This window comes from Cetorhinus maximus, chromosome 5, assembly GCF_964194155.1.
Source record: "Cetorhinus maximus chromosome 5, sCetMax3.hap1.1, whole genome shotgun sequence".
Lineage (NCBI taxonomy): Eukaryota > Metazoa > Chordata > Chondrichthyes > Lamniformes > Cetorhinidae > Cetorhinus > Cetorhinus maximus.
Window position 1 is genome coordinate 41358919 of NC_135883.1, and position 24161 is coordinate 41383079.

The 24161-nt window shown below is 45.0% G+C and overlaps 1 protein-coding gene across 1 annotated transcript in view; it reads right to left on the reverse strand.

The window, feature by feature from the left end:
- khdrbs2 (KH domain containing, RNA binding, signal transduction associated 2) overlaps window positions 1–24161 on the reverse strand; it is a 626587-nt gene that overhangs the window by 329556 nt on the left and 272870 nt on the right. The window contains exon 3 of the mRNA XM_078541836.1: window positions 21218–21334. Coding sequence (XP_078397962.1) covers window positions 21218–21334 — 117 coding nt within the window. The remainder of the gene's footprint in view (window positions 1–21217; window positions 21335–24161) is intronic.

Below are 24161 nucleotides of genomic sequence, written 5' to 3' on the forward strand. Positions count from 1 at the left end.
AAGCTGTGTGGATGAGAGTGGGGACTGCAGGGTAGATGAGCGAACTGACCACAGTACCGTGGTATAGGAAGACATTCAAGTGGATGGAGGAAATAAGAATGTAGTAGTGGTAGGGGACAGTGTAATTAGGGGGATAGATACTGTGCTTTGCAGCCATGAGCATGAGTCCCGAAGGCTGTGTTGCCTGCCCGGTGCCAGGGTTAAGGACATCTCCTCAGGGCTGGGGAGGAACTTGGAGGAGGGATCCAGTTGTCATCGTCCACGTTGGTACCAACGACATTGATAGGACTAGAAAGGAGGCTCTGCTGAAAGAATTTGGACAGTTAGGAGCTAAATTAAAACGCGGGGAAGAAGACACTGATGGGAGTAGTCTATAGGCCCCCTAACAGTAGCTATACTGTAGGACAGAGAATAAATTGGGAGATAATGAGGGCATATAAAAAAGGCAGTACATTAATCATGGGTGACTTTAATCTTCATGTAGATTGGGAAAATCAAATTGGCAGAGGTAGCCACGAGCAAGAATTCATAGAATGTATTCAGGACAGTTTCCTAGAACAATATCATGTAGATCTAACCAGGGATTGGGCTATTTTGTATCTGGTCATGTGTAATGAGGCAGGTTTAATAAATGATCTCAGAGGAAAAGACACTCTGGGAAACAGTGACCATAATATGGTCGAATTTAGCATTCAGTTTGAGAGTGAGAAACTTGGGCTGGAAACAACTGTGCTAAACTTAAATAAGAGTAATTACACAGGAATGAGGACAGAGTTGGCTGGAGTGGACTGGGATAGGATTTTAGCAGCAAAAACAGTTGATGAACAATGGCAGACATTTAAGAAAATAGTTCATGAATCACAACAAAGATATATCCCAGTGAGGAAGAAGGATTCAAGGAAGGGGGTAAATTAGCCATGGTTAACCAAGGAATTTAAGGAGAGTATTAAATTAAATGAAAAGACATACAATGTGGCAAAGATTAGTGGTAAGCCAGAGGATTGGGAAAGTTTTAAAAACTAACAAAAGATGACCAAAACATAATAAAGAGGGAGAAAATAAACTTTGAGGGTTCTCTAGCAAACTAGCAAGTAATATAAAAACAGACAGTAAGAGCTTCTTTAAGTATATAAAAAGGAAGAGAGAGGCCAAAGTGAACATAGGCCCCTTAGAGAATGAGGCTGGGGAAATAATATTGTCAACCAAGGAAATGGCAGAGGAGTTGAATAAATATTTTGCATCAGTCTTCACAGTAAAAGACACTAATAGCATTCCAACACTAAATAATCAAGGGGCAAAAGGGGAGGAGGAAATAAATACAATAACTATCATTAGAGAAAAAGTACTAGGGAAACTAATGGGGCTAAAAGCCGATAAGTCCCCTGGACCTGATAGGTTGCATCCTAGGACATTAAAGGAAGTAGCAACAGAGGTAGTGGATGCACTGGTAGTAATCTTCTAAGAGTCCATAGATTCTGGAAAAGTCCCAGAGGATTGGAAAACTGCCAGTGTAACACCATTATTCAAAAAGAGAGGGAGACAAAAAACAGGTAACTATAGATCAGTTAGCTTAACATCTGTCATTGGGAAAATGTTAGGGTCTATTATAAAGGATGCAATAGCAGAGCATTTAGAATTACATAATCTAATCAAGCAGAGTCAGCATGGCTTCATGAAGGGGAAATCATGCCTGACAAATTTATTAGAATTCTTTGAGGAGGTAACTAGCAGGATAGATAAAGGAGAACCAGTAGATGTAATATATTTGGATTTCCAAAAGGCGTTTGATAAGGTACCGCACATAGGGCGACTTAATAAGAGCCCATGGTGTTGGGGGTTGTATATTAGCATGGATAGAGGATTGGCTAACTAATAGCAGACAGAGAGCTGGGATAAGGTGGCATTTTCAGGATGGCAACCTGTAACAAGCGGAGTGCCACAGGTATCAGAGCTGGGACCTCAGTTATTTACAATATATATTAATGACTTCGATGAGGGAAGTGAATGTACTATCGCCAAATTTGCTGATGATACAAAAATAGGTGGGAAGGCAAGTGGTGAGGATGACACAAGGAGTCTACAGAGATTTGTAGACAGGTTAAGTGAGTGGGCACAAACTTGGCAGATGGAATATAATGTGGGAAAGAGTGAGGTTATTCACTTTGGCAGCAGAATAGAGGAGCTGAAATTATTTAAATGGAGAAAGACTGCAGAAAGTTGCAGCACAGAGGGATTTGAGAGTCCTTGTGCATGAATCCAAAAAAGCTATCAGACAAGTTCAGCAGGTAATAGGGAAGGCAAATGGAATGTTGGCCTTTATTTCAAAGGGAATGGAGTATAAAAATAGGGAAGTCTTGCTAAAACTATACAAGGCACTAATTAGACCACACCTAGAATACTGTGAACAATTATGGTCCCCTTATCTAAGGAAAGATATACTGGCATTGGAGGCAGTCCAGAAAAGGTTCACTAGGTTGATCCCAGGTATGGAGGGATTTTCTTATGAGGAGAGGTTGAGTAGGTTAGGCCTGTCTTCATTGGAGTTTAGAAGAATGAGAGGTGACCTTATTGAAATATATAAGATTCTTGGGGGGCTTGACAGGGTAGATGCTGAGAGGTTGTTTCCCCTTGTGGGAGAGTCTAAGACCAGAGGGCATAATCTCAGAGTAAGGGGTCACCCATTTAAAACAGAGATGAGGAGGAATTTCTTCTCTCAGAGGGCAGTGAATCTGTGGATTCTTTACCGCAGAGGGCTGTAGAGGCTGGGTTGTTAAGTATATTCAAGGCTGAGATAGACAGATTTTTAATCAGTCGGTGAATCAGGAGTTATGGGGAAAAGGCAGAAAAGTAGAGTTGAGGATTATCAGATCAGCCATGATCTCATTGAATTGCGGAGCAGACTGTATGGGCCAGATAGCCCACTTCTGCTCCTACTTCTTATGGTCTTATGGTCTGCTGCATTCTTCATTGAACCAGAGTTGAACCCCTGGCTTGGTGGTAATGGTAGAGTGGGGGATAAGCTGGGTCATGAGGTTACACACTGTGGTTGAGTACAATTCTGCTGCTGCTAATGGCCCACAGTGCCTCATGATTGTCCAGTCTTGAGTTGCTAGATCTGTTTGAAATCTATCACATTTAGCATGGTGGTTGTGCCACACAACACAATGGAGTGTATCCTCAATGTGAAGATGGGACTTTGACACCCAGTGCAGAGGGAGGGAGTGGGCAAGTTGGAAGACCTCCTTTGTGGGCGTGGCCATGGTGGTCATCATGGGGTCTATGCAGATCATGATTGAGAGAGCTGCTGGGCCAGGCTGTCTGCCTCTGCCCCGTGGCAATGTTGCACCAGGTGCCCTGGCATTCTTGTGGCCTCCCATGGTCTGTGGGCTCCAGTGAAATGGAAGCGCATCTATAAAACCCAGATCCAAAGTTTAATTTAGTTTGGCAGGCTTTCTTTAACCTTGTTTTAATTTACCATTAAATGTCGGTACCCCTTTCACAAACATTTAAAGGTGATGACACTGTCATCATTATTATGGAATGAGTAAGAAGAGGAGAAATCTATTTCCATAGTAACCCAGCATGTTCAGGGATCTGATCTGGAGAGGGTAGGGAGAAGCTATGGTCTGTAACAATGACCAGTAATCTGCCTCTGTATAGGAGTTGGGTCCACTCGCTGCTAGCCCTCTACAGATGAAGGAATAGAGCTTGGAATTGGTGGTCAAGGTGGGGAATGAGATAAAGATAAAAAGGGAAAGGGAGAAAGGGAACATGGGAAAGAAAATGAAAAAGGCAAAAGACCAACAAGCTGACAGGGGATCCCTTATAACATTTCATCTCCTCTCACTTGCAGCCTTCTCACTGATAGAAATGAACCAATCCCAGGATGCTAATCAGGGTAAAGTGACTTGACACTAAAATTGGCCAGTAGACTCCATACATGGTAAGGTGGCCATATAGGCCATGTGCAACAGAGATGTGCAAGATGAGCAGTTCACTTAGCTGATCTGGCTGAACAATATAGAATTATACAGCACAGAAGGAGTCCATTTGGTCCTTCACGCCTTTGCATGCTTTTTAGAAAAGCTATCCAATTATAGTCTCACTCCTCTCCAATTCCTCGTGGCCTTACAATTTTTTCTTTTTCAAGTCTTTATCCAATTCCTTTTTGAAAGTTATTCTTAAATCTGTTTCCACCAGCCTTTCAGGCAGCATGTTCCTGTGTGAAAACGTTCCTGCTCATCTCCCCTCTAGTTGTTTTGCCGATTATCTTAATGTCCTTATGTTCTATTTACCAACCCTCCTGCCAGTAGAAACAGTTGCTCTCCATCAAATTCCTGCATAATTATTGCTCCAAGGAGAACATTCCCGTTCTCTAGTCTCTCCACAAAACTGAAGTCCCTCATTCCTGTAATTATTCTAGTAAATCTCTGCACCCTCTCCGAGGTCTTGTGGTGTGACAGCAGCATGAGAAACATGGCCAGGAGGAGTGTTCATGATCCGATTCCCGTCAGAGATAGCAAGGCTGAGATAGAAAATCGCTAATGAAGTTTTATCTGGCCCAGGATTTGCTGGGAAAATAATGGTGAGGTTAATGTACCCATTGCTATTCACGTGTAAATCATCCAGCAACTTGTGGAGGTGAAGAGAGCCTTGCCGAGCTTGTGCATAGCAGGATACTAGGCGAGGATAACACAGGCTGTAAAAATAGTTGACAAAAACAGAATTACCTGGAAAAACTCAGCAGGTCTGGCAGCATCGGCGGAGAAGAAAAGAGTTGACGTTTCGAGTCCTCGTGATCCTTCAACAGAACTGAGTAAAGTTAGGAGAGGGGTGAAATATAAGCTGGTTTAGGGTGAGGTGGGGGGTGGGGGGGGAGAGAAGTTGTGGGGGGGTGGTTGTAGGGACAAGCAAGCAGTGATAGGAGCAGATAATCAAAAAATGTCACAGACAAAGGAACAAAGACATGTTAACGGTGGTGATATTATCTAAGAGAATGTGCTAATTAGGAATGGATGGCAGGACACTCAAGGTACAGCTCTCTCTTCTCACCTATTTCCATTATTTTTAAATCTATACCTGTAATGCCCTGTCAGTCTTTCCACCCCACCCCCACTAGAGCTGTACCTTGAGTGTCCTGCCATCCAATCTTAATTAGCACATTCTCTTAGATAATAACACCACCTTTAACACATCTTTGTTCCATTGTCTGTGAAATCTTTTGATTATCTGCTCCTATCACTGCTTGCTTGTCCCTACAACCACCGCCCCTCCAACTTCTCTCCCCCACGCCCCCCTACCCACCTTAAACCAGCTTATATTTCACTCCTTTCCTAATTTTACTCAGTTCTGTTGAAGGGTCATGAGGACTCGAAACGTCAACTCTTTTCTTCTCCACCGATGCTGCCAGACCTGCTGAGTTTTTCCAGGTAATTCTGTTTTTGTTTTGGATTTCCAGCATCCGCAGTAGTTTTTTGTTTTTATCTCTGTTAAAATAGTTGTTGTGATTAAAAAAAAGACTAGGTTTGGTCCATTTATTAGCAAAAAGCAGCTGAGCCAACCTGTTTATGTTAAAAATAAAACTTTGTTTCAAAGTATTTCATTCAGGCATAGTTTTGAAATGGTCTCTAGGCAGTGTGTGTTTTTTTAAGGCTGCTGTATTATCCCAAAATGACTCAGGAATTACATCAATTTTACAGCACTGAAACAGGCCATTCAGCCCAAATGGTCTGTGTGGGCGGTGATGCTCCACACGAGCCTCCTCTCATGCATTCTTCATCTCACCCCATCAACACATCCTTCTATTCCTTTCTCCCTCATGTGCTCATCAGCCTTCCTCTGAAGTGCAACTATAATATTCACCTCAACCATTCTCGTGGTAGTGAGTTCCACAATCTAACCACATTCTGGGTAAAGAGGTCTCTCCTGAATTCCCTGCCGGACTTATTAGTGATTGTTTTATGTTTATGGCCTCAAATACAACTGAGTGGTACTTCACTTCCCACACAGAAGGGAACGGCGGCACCTTAACCGGTGGAACAGGAGTCAGCCATTCAAGCCCCTCGAGCCTGTTTTGCCAATCAGTTAAATGAAGTGTAATAGCTTGATAGAGCAGCAGGTTTGATGAAGTAAAGGCTAAACTTTATTTAGGAGACATGTAGAGGTGCTTGCATGTTAAACGTGATCTCTCTGTCAGAGGTCCCACCCACAGGATTACCTACGTAATAAGCTTAATTGGTAGAAGCCCCCCCCGTAATCACATCACATGATGAGTGATTGACAGGAGGAAGGGACAACACATCTACTTACTCCACTTTCTCCCCTTTTAAGTTTCTTACATTTACAATAAAAAATAGCCAGAAAAACCAGCAAATATTTGTACAGCCTCTGGCAATTACAAATCAAGTCCCTGAGGAGTTCGGTGGAGACGGTTCAAGTGGCGTAGCTCTACCAAAGGAGGTTCCTGAACAGGATTAACGGGACCCTCTGGAGCTGCACTAGGAGATACATTGTCGGAACTTGGTAATTCATTAGGTATGTCTGGAATATCAGCTCTAGGATGATCACAGACCTCTGAAGTTGGCAGCAAAACTTCAATCACAGGTTGATCTTGCGCCCATTAGGATGTTTCTCTAGCCCTAATATAATCTATATGTTTATGTACAATTCTATCTTTGGCTTGCACTTTAAAAGATAATGGACCAGTCTCTGAAATTATGGCTCCTGGAGTCCAACAGGGTCCACTTCCAGAATTATGCACGTACACAGGGTCGCCTACATGGAACGTGCGAGCCTTGCTGTGTAGATCGTGGTTCAGTTTTTGATGATTCTGGCTCTATGTTACCTTCCCCTCTAGATCTGGAAACACCAAGTGTAAGCGTGCATGGAAACGGTATTTCACCATTAACTCTGCCAGTGTCGAGCCCGTAGTAGTATGTGTGTTGTACAATAACTTAGGAGAAATCTGGAAAGACGAGACTCCAGAGTATCTCCAGATAACTTCTTCATACCAGCTTTAAAGGTCTGGGCAGCTCTTTCGGCGAGACCATTGGATGAAGGATGCCAGGGAGTGAGCTTTATGTGCCAGGTACCGTTCGGGTCCGTGAATCTCTGAAATTCCACGTTGGTGAAAGCTGTTGCATTATCAGAAACAATAATCTCAGGTAAGCCATGTATACTGAAGGAATTTTGCAGCTTTTCAATAGTGGTGGCTGAAGTTGGCATTTTTACTTCATAGATGTCAAGCCATTTTGAATGTGCATTGATGATTAATAGGAACATGGTGCCTAGAAACGTTCCCCCATAGTCAATATGCAGTCTAACCCAAGGCAGACCAGGCCATCCCCATGGGTGAAGAGGAGCTGGAACAAGTCGTTTCTGGTGTCGCTGGCAAAGGGAACAGTGTTTAACCATGCTCTCGATGTCACTGTCTATTCCTGGCCACCAGACGTAGCTTTGCGCCAACATCTTCATCTTCGATAAACCTGGGTGCGCAATGTGGAGCTCTGCCAAGAGTGACTCTCTACCCTGTGATGGGACCATAACTCTTGAACCCCACAGCAAAATTCTATCTTGACAACTGAGCTCAGTGTTTCTGGAATAAAATGGTCCTAAGTCATCAGACACAAGTGTTCTTGGTCTTATAAGCCTTGGCCATCCTTATAAAACAAAGTCTTTGACTTTTGAGGGCACTAGGTCTCTGTTCATCCAATTCTTGATCTGTTTGGCACATACAGGTGATAAATCCAAGAAATTCAACAATAACACAAACTTTTTGGAATGGGTGCATTGACAAGACAGTAACAGAAGACGACAAAGTGCATCTGCATTGGTTATATACGATCCAGGGCGGAGCATGAATGTGTATTCATAAACTGATAGCCTCAATGCCCAGTGTTGGATTCTCACTGAAGCTAGAGGTGGAATAGCTTTGTCTTTGCTGAACAAACCTGGCAACGGCTTATGGTGAGACACAATTGTAAAATGTTGCCAGTGTAGGTATTGGTGAAACTTCTCGATACCAAATACAACCAACAATCCTTCTTTTTCTAACTGAGGGTAGCCCTTTTCAGCTTTGGAAAGTATTCTTGAATGTAGCCAATGGGGCTTTCTGATCTGTCCTCCATATGATGAGATATAATGGCTCCTACACCATAAGGGGAAGTGTCACATGTTAACACTAGCTCTTTAGGTGGGACATAATGTGCCAACAAGCGTGATGAATGAAGCAGTTTCTTTGCTGTTACAAAGGCTGCTTCTTGTTGTGAACCCCATGACCAGTGGTGGCTCTTCCTCAGCTACAAATGTAGTGGTGCCAGTACAGTGGATAGATTATGTAAAAAAACAGCTATAGTAATTAATCATATCCGGGAAAGATTTAAGCTCTATCACATTAGAGGGTGTTCGTGCATCTTTAATCACTTGGACCTTGTCGTCAACAGGATGCAACCCCTTAGCGCCCACTCTGTGACCCAAGTAGGTTACCTCTGATGCCTGGAATGTGCATTTTTCTCACTTCAAATGCACACCTGTTTCCGTAAATCTTCTCAGCACTTCCTCCACGTTAGCTAAATGTTCAGCTTCAGTCAGTCCAGTGATGAGAACGCCATCAAAGTTCACAACCACACGTGGAAGTCCCTGCAGGAGACTCTCCACGCTTTGCTGAAAAATAGCGCATGCTGATGAAACTCCAAAAGGTAATTGGGTGTACTGGTGGAGGCCTTTATGGGAATTAATTGTCACGTATTCTCTTGACATGCTATCCAATTCCAATTGTTGATAGGCATGACTCATGGCTCTGAAGAAGAGTCATACGGACTCGAAACATTAAATCTGTTTCTCTCTCCACAGATGCTGCTGGACCTGCTGAGTTTTTTCAGAATTTTCTGTTTTTGTTTCAGATTTCTAGCAGTATCTTGCTTTTATGGCTCATATCTAGTTTTGTGTATGACTTGCCTCCTGCTAACTTGGCATACAAGTCATCGATTCTAGGAATGGGGTATTTGTCTAACTTTGCTGTTCTGTCGACTGTCAGCTTGTAGTCACCACATATACGTATAGCCTGGTCTGGCTTGACAACTGGGACTATGGGTGCGGCCCACTCAGAAAATTGGACAGGCTGAATTATTCCCAGGTTTTCCAACCTGCATAACTCTGCTTCTACTTTATCTTTTAGTGCGTACGGCACTGGTTTGGCCTTGAAGGAACGTGGTGTTGCCTGGGGATCGATGTGCATTTTTGCTTGCATGCCCCTCAGTTTTCCCATTTTGTTTTGAAAAACAGTGTCATATTTCTTCAAGAGCTCTGGAATTCCATAGGACTTCAAATGGCATATTCCTGACCAGTCAACTTTTATTTTCTGAGGCCAATCTTGACCCAAAAGACTGGGCCTCTCCCCCTTTACGATTATCACAGTAAGTTGGGCTGTCTGTTGTTTGTAGTAGACTGGGACAGCAGCAATGCCTTTGACCTGAATGGATTCTCCAGTGTAGGTTCTCAACTTGGCAGGCACCTGCCCCACTGTCAATGACTCCCTTCACTGAGGTGCTTGAACGTGTGCTCCCCAACAACAGTAGTTGAAGCACCGGTATCCACCTCCATCTGCAGCTGCCTGCCATTCACTTTCCCTGGTGCTGCAGTGGGCTCAGATTTAACAGCAGTCACATGATACAGAGAGTATACAATCCCCAAAACTCAGTGTTCAGTTAACTGTTTCAGATTCACCACAAAGATAGCAATGGACTCTCCTGGGGCACAAACTCTCGAATTAAACTTGAAGTGTTGCATGATCACAGACGGTTTGGACTGAAAGTGCGATTTCACGAGTTCCACTAACTCTCTGTACGATGAGAACTGGGTGCGTTCAGGGCAGTCCGGTTTCGAATTCGGTTATACGTTTTGCTTCCACGTGCACTCAGCAGGATTGCTTCACGTTTTTCTTCAGCAGTAATCTCATTCGCAAGGAAATAGAACCCGAGTCGCTCGACATACTGACTCCAATCTTCAATGTTAGCATCATATGAATCGATTCTTCCAAACAGCGGCATGACTGGTGAGTATTGTATATGCTTCGTTTTACTCACATCAACCAGGGTGAAGTATGCAGCAGAAGTCGCTTTTATCCTCGTCGCCAAATGTCATAACTTGATGGAGCAGCAGGTTTGGTGACGAAAAGGCTAAACTTTATTTAAGAGGCATGTAGAGGTGCTTGCACACTAGACATGATCTCTCCATCAGAAGCCCCACCCACAGGATTACCCGTGCATTAAGCTTATTGGTCGAAGCTCCCGATGAGTGATTGACAGGAGAGAGGGACAATACATCTAGTTACTACATGAGACATTTCTGCTGACTTTACAGGTAACAGTGGCACAGGCATCCTATGAATGGCCAGGAATCACCATCATTGACAGTGATTACAGCCAATGGGAGGAATTTTGACTTTGCGTGATAGCAGAAAGTGGCCAATAGCAAATTGGGCAGCTTCACTGACATCTCTCCCAATTAACTTCAATGGAAACTAAAAATTGGGAGCGATGTAAAATGGTTTACTATAGTCCATTTCATTTCGTCAAAATGATCCCTAGTAGCTGCTATCCCAGCAAGAGTTTCATGTTGCAGATTTCAGGAGTGCTGTTAGTGAAAAACTCACAATGTAAGAGGAATGCAAAACAGCCTATATAATAATAGATATATGAGGTGTTGGTGGAGGCAGGGGAGTTGTTATATGTGTGTGATTTATAATAACAATAGTTAATATTTATACAGTGCTTTCAATGTAGTAAAATGTCCCAAATCACTCCACAGGGGGACTATCAAACAAAATTTGACACCACACCACAAGGGGAGATATTATGGTGGCCAAATGCTTGGTCAAGGAGGTAGCATCTTAAAGGGGTGTCTTTAAGGAGGTGAGAGGGGTAGAGGGGCGGAGAGGTTTAGGGAGGGAATTCTAGAGCTTAGGGTCTAGACAGCTGAAGGCCCGGCCATCAATAGTGGAATGAAGGAGTCAGGGAAACATAAGAGTCCAGGATTTGATGAGTGCAGAGATCCTGCAGGATTGTCGAGCTGGCGGAAGTTACAGAGATCGGGATTATACAGCATGTTCAAGTGAAATGGTTAATGTCAAAGAAGAGTTCACCGTTATAAACTGCTAGATCTATATGTATAGTTAATATGGACCCCAAAGTCATGAAGGTCATTTTCTACTGTTGGTATGGAGCCTCACTAAGGTCAAAAATAGGCAATAGATTTATATGTGATCTTAAGGGTAAAGCAGAAGTGATCATTTTTGCATTGTATTTACCAAAGGGGATTGAACACACACACCCAGCTTAGACAGTGATCACTTACCAGACATACTAATCCTCATATAAAAGCAAAATACTGTGGATGCTGAAAATCTGAAGTAAGAACAAGAAATGCTGGAAAAATTCAGCTGGTCTGATAGCATCTGTGGAGTGAGAAACACAGTTAATGTTTTGAGTCTGTAGGACTCAAAGTTCTGAAGAAGAGTCATACGGACTTGAAACGTTAACACTATTTCTCTTTCCACAGATGCTGTCAGACCTGCTGAGTTTTTCCCGCATTTTCTGTTTTTATACTAATCCTCATTATAAGTAAAGAGAGCGTTTTGAAATTATTGTATGAAATAAATCCAAATAAAACTCTGGGTCCAGATGAATTCCTGCCCTGGATTTTAAAGTTAGCAGCTGATGAACTGGCTCCAATATTGACCAATCTCTTTCAAGACTCAGTCAACACCAACTTCCTACCAGATGGGTAGAGTCAAGCTAACCTCTGCAGCAAATTCACAAAAGGGGATAAAAGTCAACCAGAAAACTACAGACCAGTATATCTCACTAGCGGCATTTGCAAATTGCTTGAACGTATTGTTCATTTTCATGTCATGAAGCACTTTGAAGCTCACAATATCCTGGTCGGCAGTCAGCATGGTTTTTGGTTGAAAAGATCTACTGAAACATAGCTTTTACAGACTGTCGATGATCTAGCTTCAAGTCTTGAAAGAGATGAAACTAGTCATATGGCAATGCTAGATTTCTCAAAAACATTTGACAAAGTTCCTCATGAAAAGCCCCCATCCAAACTTCACTACTGTGGAATCAGGAGGACATTATTCAATGGGTGCAGCACTTCTTTACCAACAGAAAACTGAGAGTGGTGTGGGATGGGGAATCACCCTCTCCTAGAGATTACCCCTCGGGAGTACCCCAGGGAACTGTGCTGGGACTTTTACTCTTCTTGACATACATAAACAACCTGCCCAATAAGAATTGCAAAAATTGCAGGACCAAGGGGAGATGGCATTCAATGCCAAAAAACTGCTATGTCATGTGTGTCACCAACGAAAAGGATCCACCAACAGATAGTTTTAAGTTGTGGAGTCAAATTCTCCAACAGGTAGATACACAACCATATCTGGTGGTTCATCTTTAAACCAATCTTCAATGGAGATTCCACGTTCAACAGATCACATCCAAAGCAAACAAGGTTCTTGGATTTCTGAGGAGTCGTCTTTGGTATTGCATCAAAAATATCAAGGTTATAGCTTACCAAACATTTGTTCGTCCAGTCCTAGAGTATGTGAGTTGTGTGTGGAATCCTTATATGGCAATGGGTATAAATAAGATTGAAGTGAAGGGAAACACACCAGTGTCACATCCTGGATCAAAGATTTGGAATGGGAATTGCTACAGCAAAGGAGGGAGAAAAGTAGACTGACCGTGTTCTATAAAATATGGAATGGACTGGTGGGAATTGACAGAAACAAGTACCTGGTGCCCTCCAGCAATGACAAAACATGAGGTGACCATCCACACAAACTACAAAGACCATTTGTTTCCAAGACAGTGAATCAACAATCTTTCTTCACAAGGACAATCCCACAATGGAACAAGCTGCCAAAGGAAATAGTCACAGCCCCATCACTTGAAATCTTCAAGACCCATCTCTAGATTACTTCCATTTAAAAGTTTTCATTATCAGGATTAACATTTCAGCAGGTCATGCCTGGCTCATCCAGTGCTACCCATATAAATATTAGTGGAATACGGATATTAGTCTGTGATGCCGACACAACTAAAACAGAAACAGAAGTACAAGTTGGTAAGTTGAAGGATGTTATGCCCCTATCTGCGTTAACTCACTCATCGCTAGTAAGGCTCCAGGCCCCAAGTGGAATCTCGCATGGTTATCTCCATACACAATATTATAACTGCCACGCAACAGGGAAGGGAAATGAAGGGAGAGTACATTTTTTGTTAGAAGTATATATTTTATGTGCTTTGCTATGGTCCAAAGGCTCTGGATTGTCCCATGGGCCAGATTGCAATCAATTCAGCTTGGTCCAGGACATACCAATCCCTGTCAAAGGCCAGGATGGTAAATCCCCAGTGAAATTTTATGAATAGACTGGATCAGAATTTGAATGAAAACAATGCAGCCAATGGTATTAATGCGTAAATCACCCAGAAACCTGTGATGAGGAAGAGATACCTTGTGAGTTGTGAATTGCCACACATTACCAGAGTATTTCTCTACTCTGCCATTAGTCCTGTAAAAGCAGCTTCTTGCCCTCAACCTCCATGTGAGTTTTAGGAAGTTGCTATATTTGCACATTATTTGTCCATTAAACTTGCCATAGAAAGTTAGGGCTGATACTTATCAGCACGAGCACTTTTAAATGACAAAAATTGCAATGACACTCCCACTCAATCTCTCTGAGACAGAAAGGCAACAGTTAAACTTTGGAGTCTCAAATTAACAGGTAGTAAAACATTGCTGGAGATTTTTGAATAAAAAAAATCTTACTTTTCTTATCTGTCTTTTTCCTATCTCTCTCTCTGAATTCAATTTTGCTTTCCTTCACTTTGTTTCTCTTTCTGTGCCTGATTTAACTCTAATTTACCCGATTTCCTTCGCCATCATTCCTTTGTTTGTTCTCACTTCTTAAATCTCATTGATTCAGGAGACGGTTAGTCCAGTCATTCACTAAGATCTCAGATGCCCTTGTGATCCTCACTATGCCACTACCAGCTCACATTTCCAGAAACTAAGGTCAGGATTTTCCGCGGCAGATCATGGCAGATGTATTTGTTGGTGAGATCGGAGAATCTCGCGAGAAGGCCCTGGGCACGGTTTGCTGGCGACGTGAATCCAGGAAGTGATTGTCCCCTTCCCCCATCACCCCCATCAATGGCAGGCCATATTTCCCACCTTCAAACGTTGGGGGTTTACTTGAATGTATTTGCATCTCATTATTATGGCCACATACTGGAATCATCCCAGCATGCCAAATTTAATGCCCACATCAGCGTGATTTTATGACAGCGTGATTTACAACTGCCTTTAAAAGGCGTGCACCTGGAGTCCTGAACTCACAACTTTGTGCAGCGCTCACAATGATCTCAATGCAAGGAAGTGGCTCAAAGGAAGTGGATACAGGGGGACACATGCAAGTCTCCAGAGCGGCTTCTTCGTGGCTGGTTGTGGTGCCGGGGCAAGAGTGACAGTGCAAGGGCGGAATGGGGAGAAGGCAACCTCAGCACAAGGGCAACTGTGCAAGGGGGGTAGGGGGAGAGGGGAACCTTGGGCGAGGGCAACAGGGCAAAGGGGTAAGGGGGGAAGGCAACCTCGGGGCAAGGGCAACAGTGCAAGGAGGCAAAGGGTAGAAGGGAACCTCGGGCAAGGGCAAGGGGGGAAGGGGGGAAGGCAATCTCGGGGCAAGGGCGGTAGTGCAAGGGGGGTGTTCATGACAGCACCAACTGAAGCTTGAACACAAACGCATGTGAGGTGGTGGGAGCGGGGAACGGCCGGGCAAGTGCCAAAACATGTCAAAGATGAGTACTCTTCCGCAGCTGAGAGAATTTATCTTGAGCTAACCTGACATGCTTGGAGTCAGGCTAGTCAAGCAATTGTATCCACTCAAGCAGCTCTAATTCCTCACAGTGCCAATGATTGCTCACTAATATTAACCCTTTGCCCGCACACTTCAAACTCGAATGAGCGCTGTGGTGCTGCAGAACCATTGGGTGACTGGACAAGCCTGAGGATCCTCTTAGGAAAGGGGGCCGTCGAACACTGATGGAGGGGTGCGCTCCTAGTCCCTTGCATTAGGTTTCAGTTGACATTGAAAAACCACTCTCATTGTACAAGTAAATCACGAAGGCTTGAACTGCAGGTTAGGAAAATGCCTGCGCCTGAGATGAGAGTGCAGGATGCAGTCGAGTGTCCGAAGTTGCCCCCATTCGGTCATGTGGTGTGGGGTGGTGATGGGTGTGGACATGGTGAGCTATCATGCACACTAAACACTGGGTGTCCATGTGGTGGCCTGGACTCTCCGACATGTGTTAAGGGGTCTTGAGAGGCAGCCGCAGGCGATGACTTGACCAAGAGTGGTCTTTAGGAGACAATTACTGACCCTTGTGTCTCTCTCTCTGACACTGCAGTGAGGAGACAATCAGGAACATGGAGTCTGGTGATCTCGCTGTCTGCCTGATTGTTTATGGGCAGGAGGGAAGAAGGAGAAGAATGTGACGGAGGCACCTGGCTCACTAAAGGGAGGAGCAGAACCTTGAAGACCAAGGGGCAGCATGGCCCCCTCCACATGCGGAAGGTGAACCCCATAGAGCCGTCTTTCGTAGGCGCATCGCTAGACCCAGGGTCTATAGATGGTGCATGTACTAACTGCAGATGAGCAAGAACCAGTGTCACAGACGCCTGCGCAGGTCAAGGGAGCTGGTCACGCACAAATGCCACCTTCTGCAGGATTTGGCACCATGGGGACAGGGCACCCACTAACAGTGGCAATTAAAGTTACTGCCGCTCTCTATTTCTACGACAGTGGCTCCTTCCAGGGCTCCATTGGGGCCCTTTGTGGGATCTCACAAGCCTCCACCCGCAAGTGTATCCAGGAGGTCATGGACGCCCTTTTTGCCAAGGCACACGCCTTTATCAACTTCGACAGGGATCAGGTGAGCCAGGAAGCAACAGCACTGGGATTTGTTCAGATTTCCGGATTCCGATAGCTGCAGGGTGCCATTATCTGCACTCACGTGGCTCTTACATCTCCATGGCAACAAGCGTTCCAGTGTGTGAACTGCAAAGGCTTCCATTCTCTCAATATTCAGCTGGTCTACGACCATAACAAATGGATCATGAAGGTTTGTGCAAGATACCCGGAAGAGTCCACGCCTCACACTTCCTCAGCAGGTCTCAGATCCCTGACATCTTCCAGGGGCCACACAGGATAAAGGGTTGGCACCTCAGGGACAAGGGCTGCCCACAAAGCACGTGGCTGATGACACCCATGAAGTAGCCTCAGATTCTGGTAAGAGAAGCTACAATGAGGCTCATGCTACAACCCGGAGTTTGGTGGAGCACACCACTGGCATCCTGACAATGAGGTTCCGGTGCCTGGACAGATCTGCTGGAGCACTGCAGTACATTCCCCAGAGGGTGTCGCACAGCCATAGTGGCTTGCTGCATGCTACACAACCTGGCAATGCAATGGGGGGAGGACCTGGATGATGAGGAGATGCAAGAACTGCACACCTCCTCCGATGAGGAGGAAGTCAGAGGGGATGAGGGTGATGAGGAAGGTGGGAGTCCAGGCGATGAGGCCATTGTACTGGCCAGACGAGGCAGGCGTACTCACAGTGCTCTTATTCCACAAGATCCCAGGAGGATGATGACAAGATGCAGTGAGGTCCTGAGATCTTCACATTGCATCTGGGAACGTCTGACATCTGTCTGGCTGAGGGCAGCGCATGTACGCTTTGTGAAGAGGCTCATATCATCGAGACACTGCTGAGACACAGCGAGCACATGGACTTTAACAGCACTTTATCCTTTGGCAGGCTTCAACATCTGTTTCCTTCAGCACCACACCTTCACCTGTCAGGAATGGTGTTGAGATGGGGGGGCTGGCGGGGGGGCAGCCCCATCTCTAAGGTGCTGAGAGCACACAGAGAACATCATGGAACCCAGTGACGCTTGGGTACGAGATTCTTGCAGCAAACACAAGCCACATGGAGGTGCAGACATCACTGATCCGGAGAGTGAATATGAAGGCGGACAATCACTGTGTTCAAACGGTTACACTCTGCACAGGGGAGAGGCCCTGGATGGAGACACTGGCCTTAGTTTTGTGCAGTACACAAGGTTTCACAAAATTCATTGACTTCATTGACACAAAAACTGCTCAACATAATAAGGAGCCATAGAAAAGGAGACACCCTTGGGAGTGCATTTACAATGGTTAACATTCTGTACAAGTGATTAACACCAGTGCCCCCATTATGCAACTACATCTTCTTAACCTTCCTAACCCTGCCACTACGTCTTGGTGCACCCCAGACACCCACAGTGGAGGTGGAGGCAGCCTGCTGACTGCTACGCCCTGTCTGTGATGACCTTGGCAGACGTCACCTGGAGGGCTGAAACCTGGAAGACCTGCATTCGGGGTCCTGCTCTGTGGCAGTGACACCCTCCTCAGCCTGCGGAGCTGGAGCTGCTGAGATCACAGGAAGAGGGGATTCGGATGGGCCAGACACTCCTGGAGTCACCTGGATGGATGGTCCTGGGGCGTGCACCTGCTGATCCTCCTCCCTATGGATGCCCGAGGGCCCCTGGCTGACTCCTTGAGAGGAAGGGGCAGCTGGAATGAGCTTGAGATGCCTGCCCCCTCTCGTGTTGGCACCGATGGATGCCTGCAGGTGCCTCAGCGATGCAGTGCAGCTCCTGCAGCAGTGTAGGGCCAATGTCCTGGAACAAGGTCTCCATGGCGGCCGGCACCCTACCAGTGTTGACCTCGGTGCGATGGCATGCTGGCACTATCACCTCAGCCTGCAGGCAGACAGACTCCTCCATCATGTCTTGCAATCTGAGGAGTGCAGTGGACATCCCTTCCTGATGTTCCCGAGCTTGCCTTTGCAGCTCCAGCAACTGTGACATGTCATCTGATTCGGACTCAACAGATTTCTGGCCCCCAGTGGTCCTCCAAGTTCCGGGGACCTGGGAAGTCCCTGCCGCCACCTGCTGTGGATCAGACAGTGCGATGTGCTCACCAGATTGTGACCCCGTGGCTACTCTAGAACTAGGTCCCACTGAGGTGTGTGTCTCTGTGTTGGTGGAGGGTGTGGGTGAGCGCTATGACGGGTTTTCAAATTTGGTGTCTGCAGATTCCTCTTCCAAGGTGTCTTCGGAGCTGGGGTTGAGGACCTGGATCGTGGTTCCCTTGGCTGTTTCCCAGATGTGCCTGCAAAAGCAAGGAGTGATAATTAGTGCTTGGTAGTGGACTGCAGAGCAGAAGAACTGACTCACAGCATGGTTGTCTGATGACTGTTGCACTGATGGACCCTCACTTGGTAGAGCACCACCGACCTCACTGTCAGCACAGGACCGGTCCAGATCCTCGTCGGCCAACTGGATGACTCTATTTTCAAACTCTGTGAGGACCTTGATTTCAGGCATTCCTCCACCAGTCTGCGACCTCTCCCTCTCATTGTGTGCCAGCTTGTCCTGCATGGATACAGATGGAGACAGTGTAAGCAGGATGCCTGCCAGGCCAGACAAGAAGGATGCCCAGCATGTGTGGGTGATGAGAGGTCCTATGGAGCCAAAGATGTGTGAGTGAAAGTGAATGGTGATGTCCTTTGAATTGGCAGTAAGGGCCCTGTGGATGTGTGATGGGTTTGTGAGTGTGTGAGTTGAGAGTGATGAGAAGAGTGACTTACCCTGCGGAACAGAGGAGACTATTCATCCTATTGTGGCACTGGTTGGCTGTCCACTTTTGGAGGGCATTGGCGCTGACCACCTCTGCCATACTGGATTTGTCACCTTGGTTGAGGTTCTTCAGCCAGAGCAGGGGTAGAGGACATTGCTGTGGGGCTCCACTGCATCCAGTAGGTGCTTGAGGGAGGCATCGCTAAATTTGGGGGCTGCATGTTTCCTCCCTTTGGCAGCCATTAGTTCCCAGCAGCTTCCTATCCCTTGAAGAGAGCTAGCTCTGTGCAGGGGCACCCTTTAAACATGACGCCCGATTGGCCAAAGGCCTGAGGTGATGGCGGGACGGGAAATTCAGAGGCTGCCCCACCCGCGACCCAACGTAAAACCTGTGCCTCTCAATTTTTGAAACAAAATGGCGAACGATACGGTAGAAAAAGCCGCCATTGCCATCGCCGGGTCACGTGCCCATTTCCCCGCCCGATATCAGACTTTGCTGATTTCTGATGCGATTCTGCCCTGACAGAGCGCAAACCTTTCCAGCTGATGGGTGAGGAGAAAGAGCATCGAAGTAACAGGGGCACACGAGGGTCCAGCCCTGGACCATTAAAATGACAACTATTTTGCACAAAATGTGTTGCTGTTAGGCCTTTTCCTCTTGACATGTTTTGCAATATTTCTCTCAGGTAACACCACATCAAGTAATAATTACTTCATCTGATTTTCTTTTGTTTAAATGTAGAACCATTCTAAACCCAAAAACTACAAAATGGAGCAGACGCGCAAACATATGATCTGTTCCTGACCCGTTCAATGAATCTTTATTGCCTCTTTTCCTGTTTAATTTGACTATGTACCTTGTAAGCTCAATGGTTAATGATACAGCTCTTTTAAGTGAGTCATTTTTTTCTCCAAAATTCAACAAATAGCCTCCAAAAGTTTGTGTTGTCTTTAAAATCATGGGGGGTAGTCTTAACCCCAAAGAATGGATGGGCTGGGGTCAGGTGAGTGAGGGGTTAAAGTGTTAAAATACAAATCCTGACCTGAACCCACCCATTTCTGGTTTTACTGGGGGCAGGCGGGGTTGGGGGCAGTGGTGTGGGTGAGCACCCCACTCCAAGGAGGTGGCTTGGCACTTTAACTAACAGCACGAGGGCTGCGAGTTTCATTTGTGTGCACTGATTTAAATTTAACTGTGAGCGCAGCAGCAAAGCCCGGACAAGGACTGTTGGATCCAGTAGTTAAGTGGATCCAATGTGCCCTGATAGATATCCTCCCTGATCAAACAACACTCCATCAACTCCTTTGATCTCCACCCACTCTCCACACCACCCCCAGCCCTTTTGACTTTATCCTGAGATCCCCGATCTCTTCCTCCTTCAGCCTCCAGCTTCCCGCACACCACCCCTCCCCCCCCCACCAGTTCTCCGACACCCTCTACCTGCCACCACACTATGGGATGCTTTAGTGTCTTTGTGCTCATCTGGACTTTGCAGCCTGCAGGGGAATCTGATACCCAGCCTCTCCATGCTCAACTGGACTCCCCACTTCGGCTTTTGTTAAAATCCAGCCCATAGAATCAGAGCATAGGACAGCACAGGAGGAGGTTATTCAGCCTACAGCATCTGCATTGGCTCTTTCAAAGAGCAATCCAGTTCATCCCACACCACCTCTTTCCTCACGACATGCCAAACCATTGGAGTGGAGCTTATGATCTTTATAGATGCCTTACTTCCTTGTATTTAATTGCTGGTGGACATCACTCTGTGTGAAATTCTAACTTACACAGATGTCACAAATTTGTGAAAGTACACAACATTTTATTTTTGTTTCTCAGAATTGCTCAGCAATATTAGCGCAGCACGAAACACGAGCCATGGACAAGTAAGACGAGAATGTCCCTGTGATTCGGAGCTCCCAGCAGAAAGTAGCATTCACAAGGAGCTTAGCTTGGGAGATCACAGATGGGCAGCACGTGATTTCCTGAGCTGCAGTGTGTGCCAACGGCAATTCCCATTAGGAACGCTGGAATTTGAATCACTCCTTATTCTCTGAAATACCTACTTACAGATTAATCCAGGATCCAATTTCTAGTGCCGTATTTCATCGGATACATATTCGCGTCGAATTAAACTGTTGAATTTCAATTATTAACAGAACTGAAGGTTGATTTTCTTTTTTGTAAACTTGAGACACGTTAGAAAATCTCTTTCTACAGCTTTAAACAAATGCGTAAAGACACATTTTCGTATCCAAGTTGTTTTCTGAGATTTTAATTACTCCTTTAGAATGGTGAGGGCACCGTAATAAAATTATTAAGATATAGAACGCAGGTAATACAATAACTTTTCCTACATGCTCCTAATTCTACCTCAGAAAACCTTAACATGATTGGAAAATGAATGTATTTTGGAAAATGGAAGTCACATTCACAATATTCATCATTATGAATTACCATCCTTTATGTTCTTACCTTGGCTTTGTCCCTCATTGATCCTTTGCCCAAGATCGACATTTTTGCACCTGTTTCTTCTTGTAACCTCTTTAGCGAGTTACCTCGTGGTCCGAGCAATTTCCCCACAAAATTGAACTATGGAAAGAGAAACAGTTTGGTTAAAATGTCTCTTTTCACACATGGACAGGTCTTCACTTCAAACCTCAAAGAGATTTGAGCAGCAGCTTACATCATTTACAAAACTAGTTACATTCACTCTAGTTTTTCTTTATTTACTTGTTCGTGGGATGTGAGCAATTCTGGCAAAGCCAGCATTTATTGCCCATCCTTAAATGCCCTCGAGAAGCCACCTTCATGAACCACTCCGTATGGTGAAGGTACACTCACAGTGCTGTTAGGGGGACAAGTTCTGATTGATGTTTATCATTTTACTGCTGTTTGTTTCCAATTTTTCATTACCCATCTCCAGTCCCAGTTGATTGATTCTCAGGCAAGACTACCTTTCCATATGCTTTGGTTCTTCTGTGGGGCCTCACTTAAGTCTCCATTCTTCACATGAAGGTCCTCATGACTGTTGGCAAGCTTTGGCCAACCACAGAAAGCATCACAGTTGAAGCCAATCTCTGGCCTTTTGCCTAATAAACTTCACAGCAGAAATCACTTGGGCAGCAATTAGCTGGTGGAATCTCTGACTGGTTTCATCCTCCAACCCCCTACTTACCCCAGGGCCACTGGGGTCCACTGTACCACCTGTACTGACAGACCAGTTCAATCAACATGGACCAGAGATGAAAATAAGGATCTTCCAGCTTTAGAAAGCAGATTGCCTCATCTCGCAGCACATTCACTCACTACGCATTGGATAACTTGTAAGGGTTACCAGTGGTACTCTGAATTCTATTTATAAAATGTATTCTTTCATGGGGTGTGGGCATCACCAGCAAGGCCAGCAGTTGTTGCCGATTACTAATTGCCCTTGAACTGAGTGCCTTGCTAGGCCAATGCAGAGCGCTGTTAAGAGTCAACTACATTGCTGTGGGTCTGGAGTCACATGTAGGTCAGACCGGGTCAGGACATTAGTGAACCAGATGAGTTTTTACATCAATTGAAGATAATTGCGTTATGACCAGTCTCCGGGTGAAGTCTCCCAATTTGTTACAATCCTGGACGAGCCCTCAATTTGTTACGACCGGTCTCTGGATGTGGTTCCCCCAATTTGTTATGACCCTGGACTAGATACCCCAAACTGTTATGCTCCTGGGTGAGGAGGAATGAACTGGCTCCCATTTTCTATTCAACCCCCTCGGTTAGCCGCAACAAGGTTAATTTAAAAAGGATCCCTTCCCTCGAGGATACCTTTTCCCAGTCCAAATATATTTATGTTTTAGAAGGAGCCAATTTAACCAGGCTTTCTTAAGCCAAAGAAAGAATGAGTTTATTAGATACTAAAATGTGAGAAACAACCTACTTTTAGGGAATGGAGCTGGGAAGGTAGAAGGGGTACCAGTTGGGGAGCACTTTGGTGAAAGTGATCATAATTTAGTTAGATTTAGGGCAGTTATGGAAAAGGCAAAAGGTATACTGAGGATAAAAGTTTTCAATTATGGGAAAGCTAACTTTATAAAGCTGAGTTATGATTTAGCCAAACTGAAGTGGAATATCTTGAAGGTAAATCAGTGCCAGATCAATGGAAGGCAAGAGACAGTGAGGGATCAGAGCAGGTTTGTTTCCTTAAAAAGAAAGAACGTGACTAAAAATCCAGATCCCCTGGATGTCAAAAGGCTTGAATGAGAGAATAAAGAGAAACAGAGAAGCTGATGACAGAAGCACAGAGAAGAATAAGAAGTGTAGAGAGAGGGTGGAAAAAATATTGGCAATTAAAATCAAGGAAAAACAAAGATTCTTTAAACATCTTTCAAGAGGGTGACTAAAGAAAGAGAAGGGCCTATTAGGGACAACATTGGTACGGTTTTATAGTCCTGATGAATAATTCACATCTGTTTTCACAAAAGAGAAGGATGATTCAGACATTGCAATTCGGGAGGGGGAATATGAAATACTTGATGCATTTAATGCAGTGAGAGAGAAAGTGATTAAAGGTTTAGCATCTTTGAATGTGGATAAAGCCCCAGGCCCAGATGAATTGTATTCTAGACCATTCAAGGAAGCAAGAGAAAACGTAGCTGAGGCTCTGACCACCATTTTCCAATCCTCTCTGGCTACAGGGAGGGCTGCAGGGCGGCTTACATTGTATCATTGTTTAACCAGGGAGGAAGAAATAGGCAAGTTAGCTTAATCCCAGGTGGTGGGAAAATTCTGAGGGACAAGCTAAATCTTTATTTAGACACAGAAAAATCAAAGATAGTTTGCCTCTGATTAACATGATAGAATTTTTTGAAGAGGTAACAAGGAGGGCCGATGAGGAGTGTGCATTTGATGTATATATTTTAACAAGGCTTCTGATAAATCGCACATGGCAGACTGGTCATGAAAGTAAAAGCCAATGGGATCCAAGGCAAAGTGGCAAGTTGGATCCAAAACTTGTTCAGAGGCAGGAAGCAAAGGATAATGGTTGATGGGGTTTTTTTTGTGACTGGAAATCCGTTTCCAGTCAGGTTCCACAGGGGATAGTACAGGGTTCCTAGCCTTTTGTGGTTTATGTCAATGATTTAGATTTGGATGTAGGGGGTATGATTAAGAAGTTTGCAGAGGTTACAAACCTTGTGGTTGATAATGACGTAGAAAGCTGCAGACCGCAGGAAGATAGCAATGGACTAGTCAAGTGAGAGGAACTGGGGAAAATTTAATTCAATCTGGACAAGTGTGACGTAGTGTATTTGGGGAAGGCTTACAAGGCAAGGGGAAAACTAACAATGATAGGATATTGAGAAGTGTAGAGGAACAGAGGAGCCTTGGAGTACATGTCCACAGAATCCAAAGGTAGCAGGGCAAGTAAAGATGA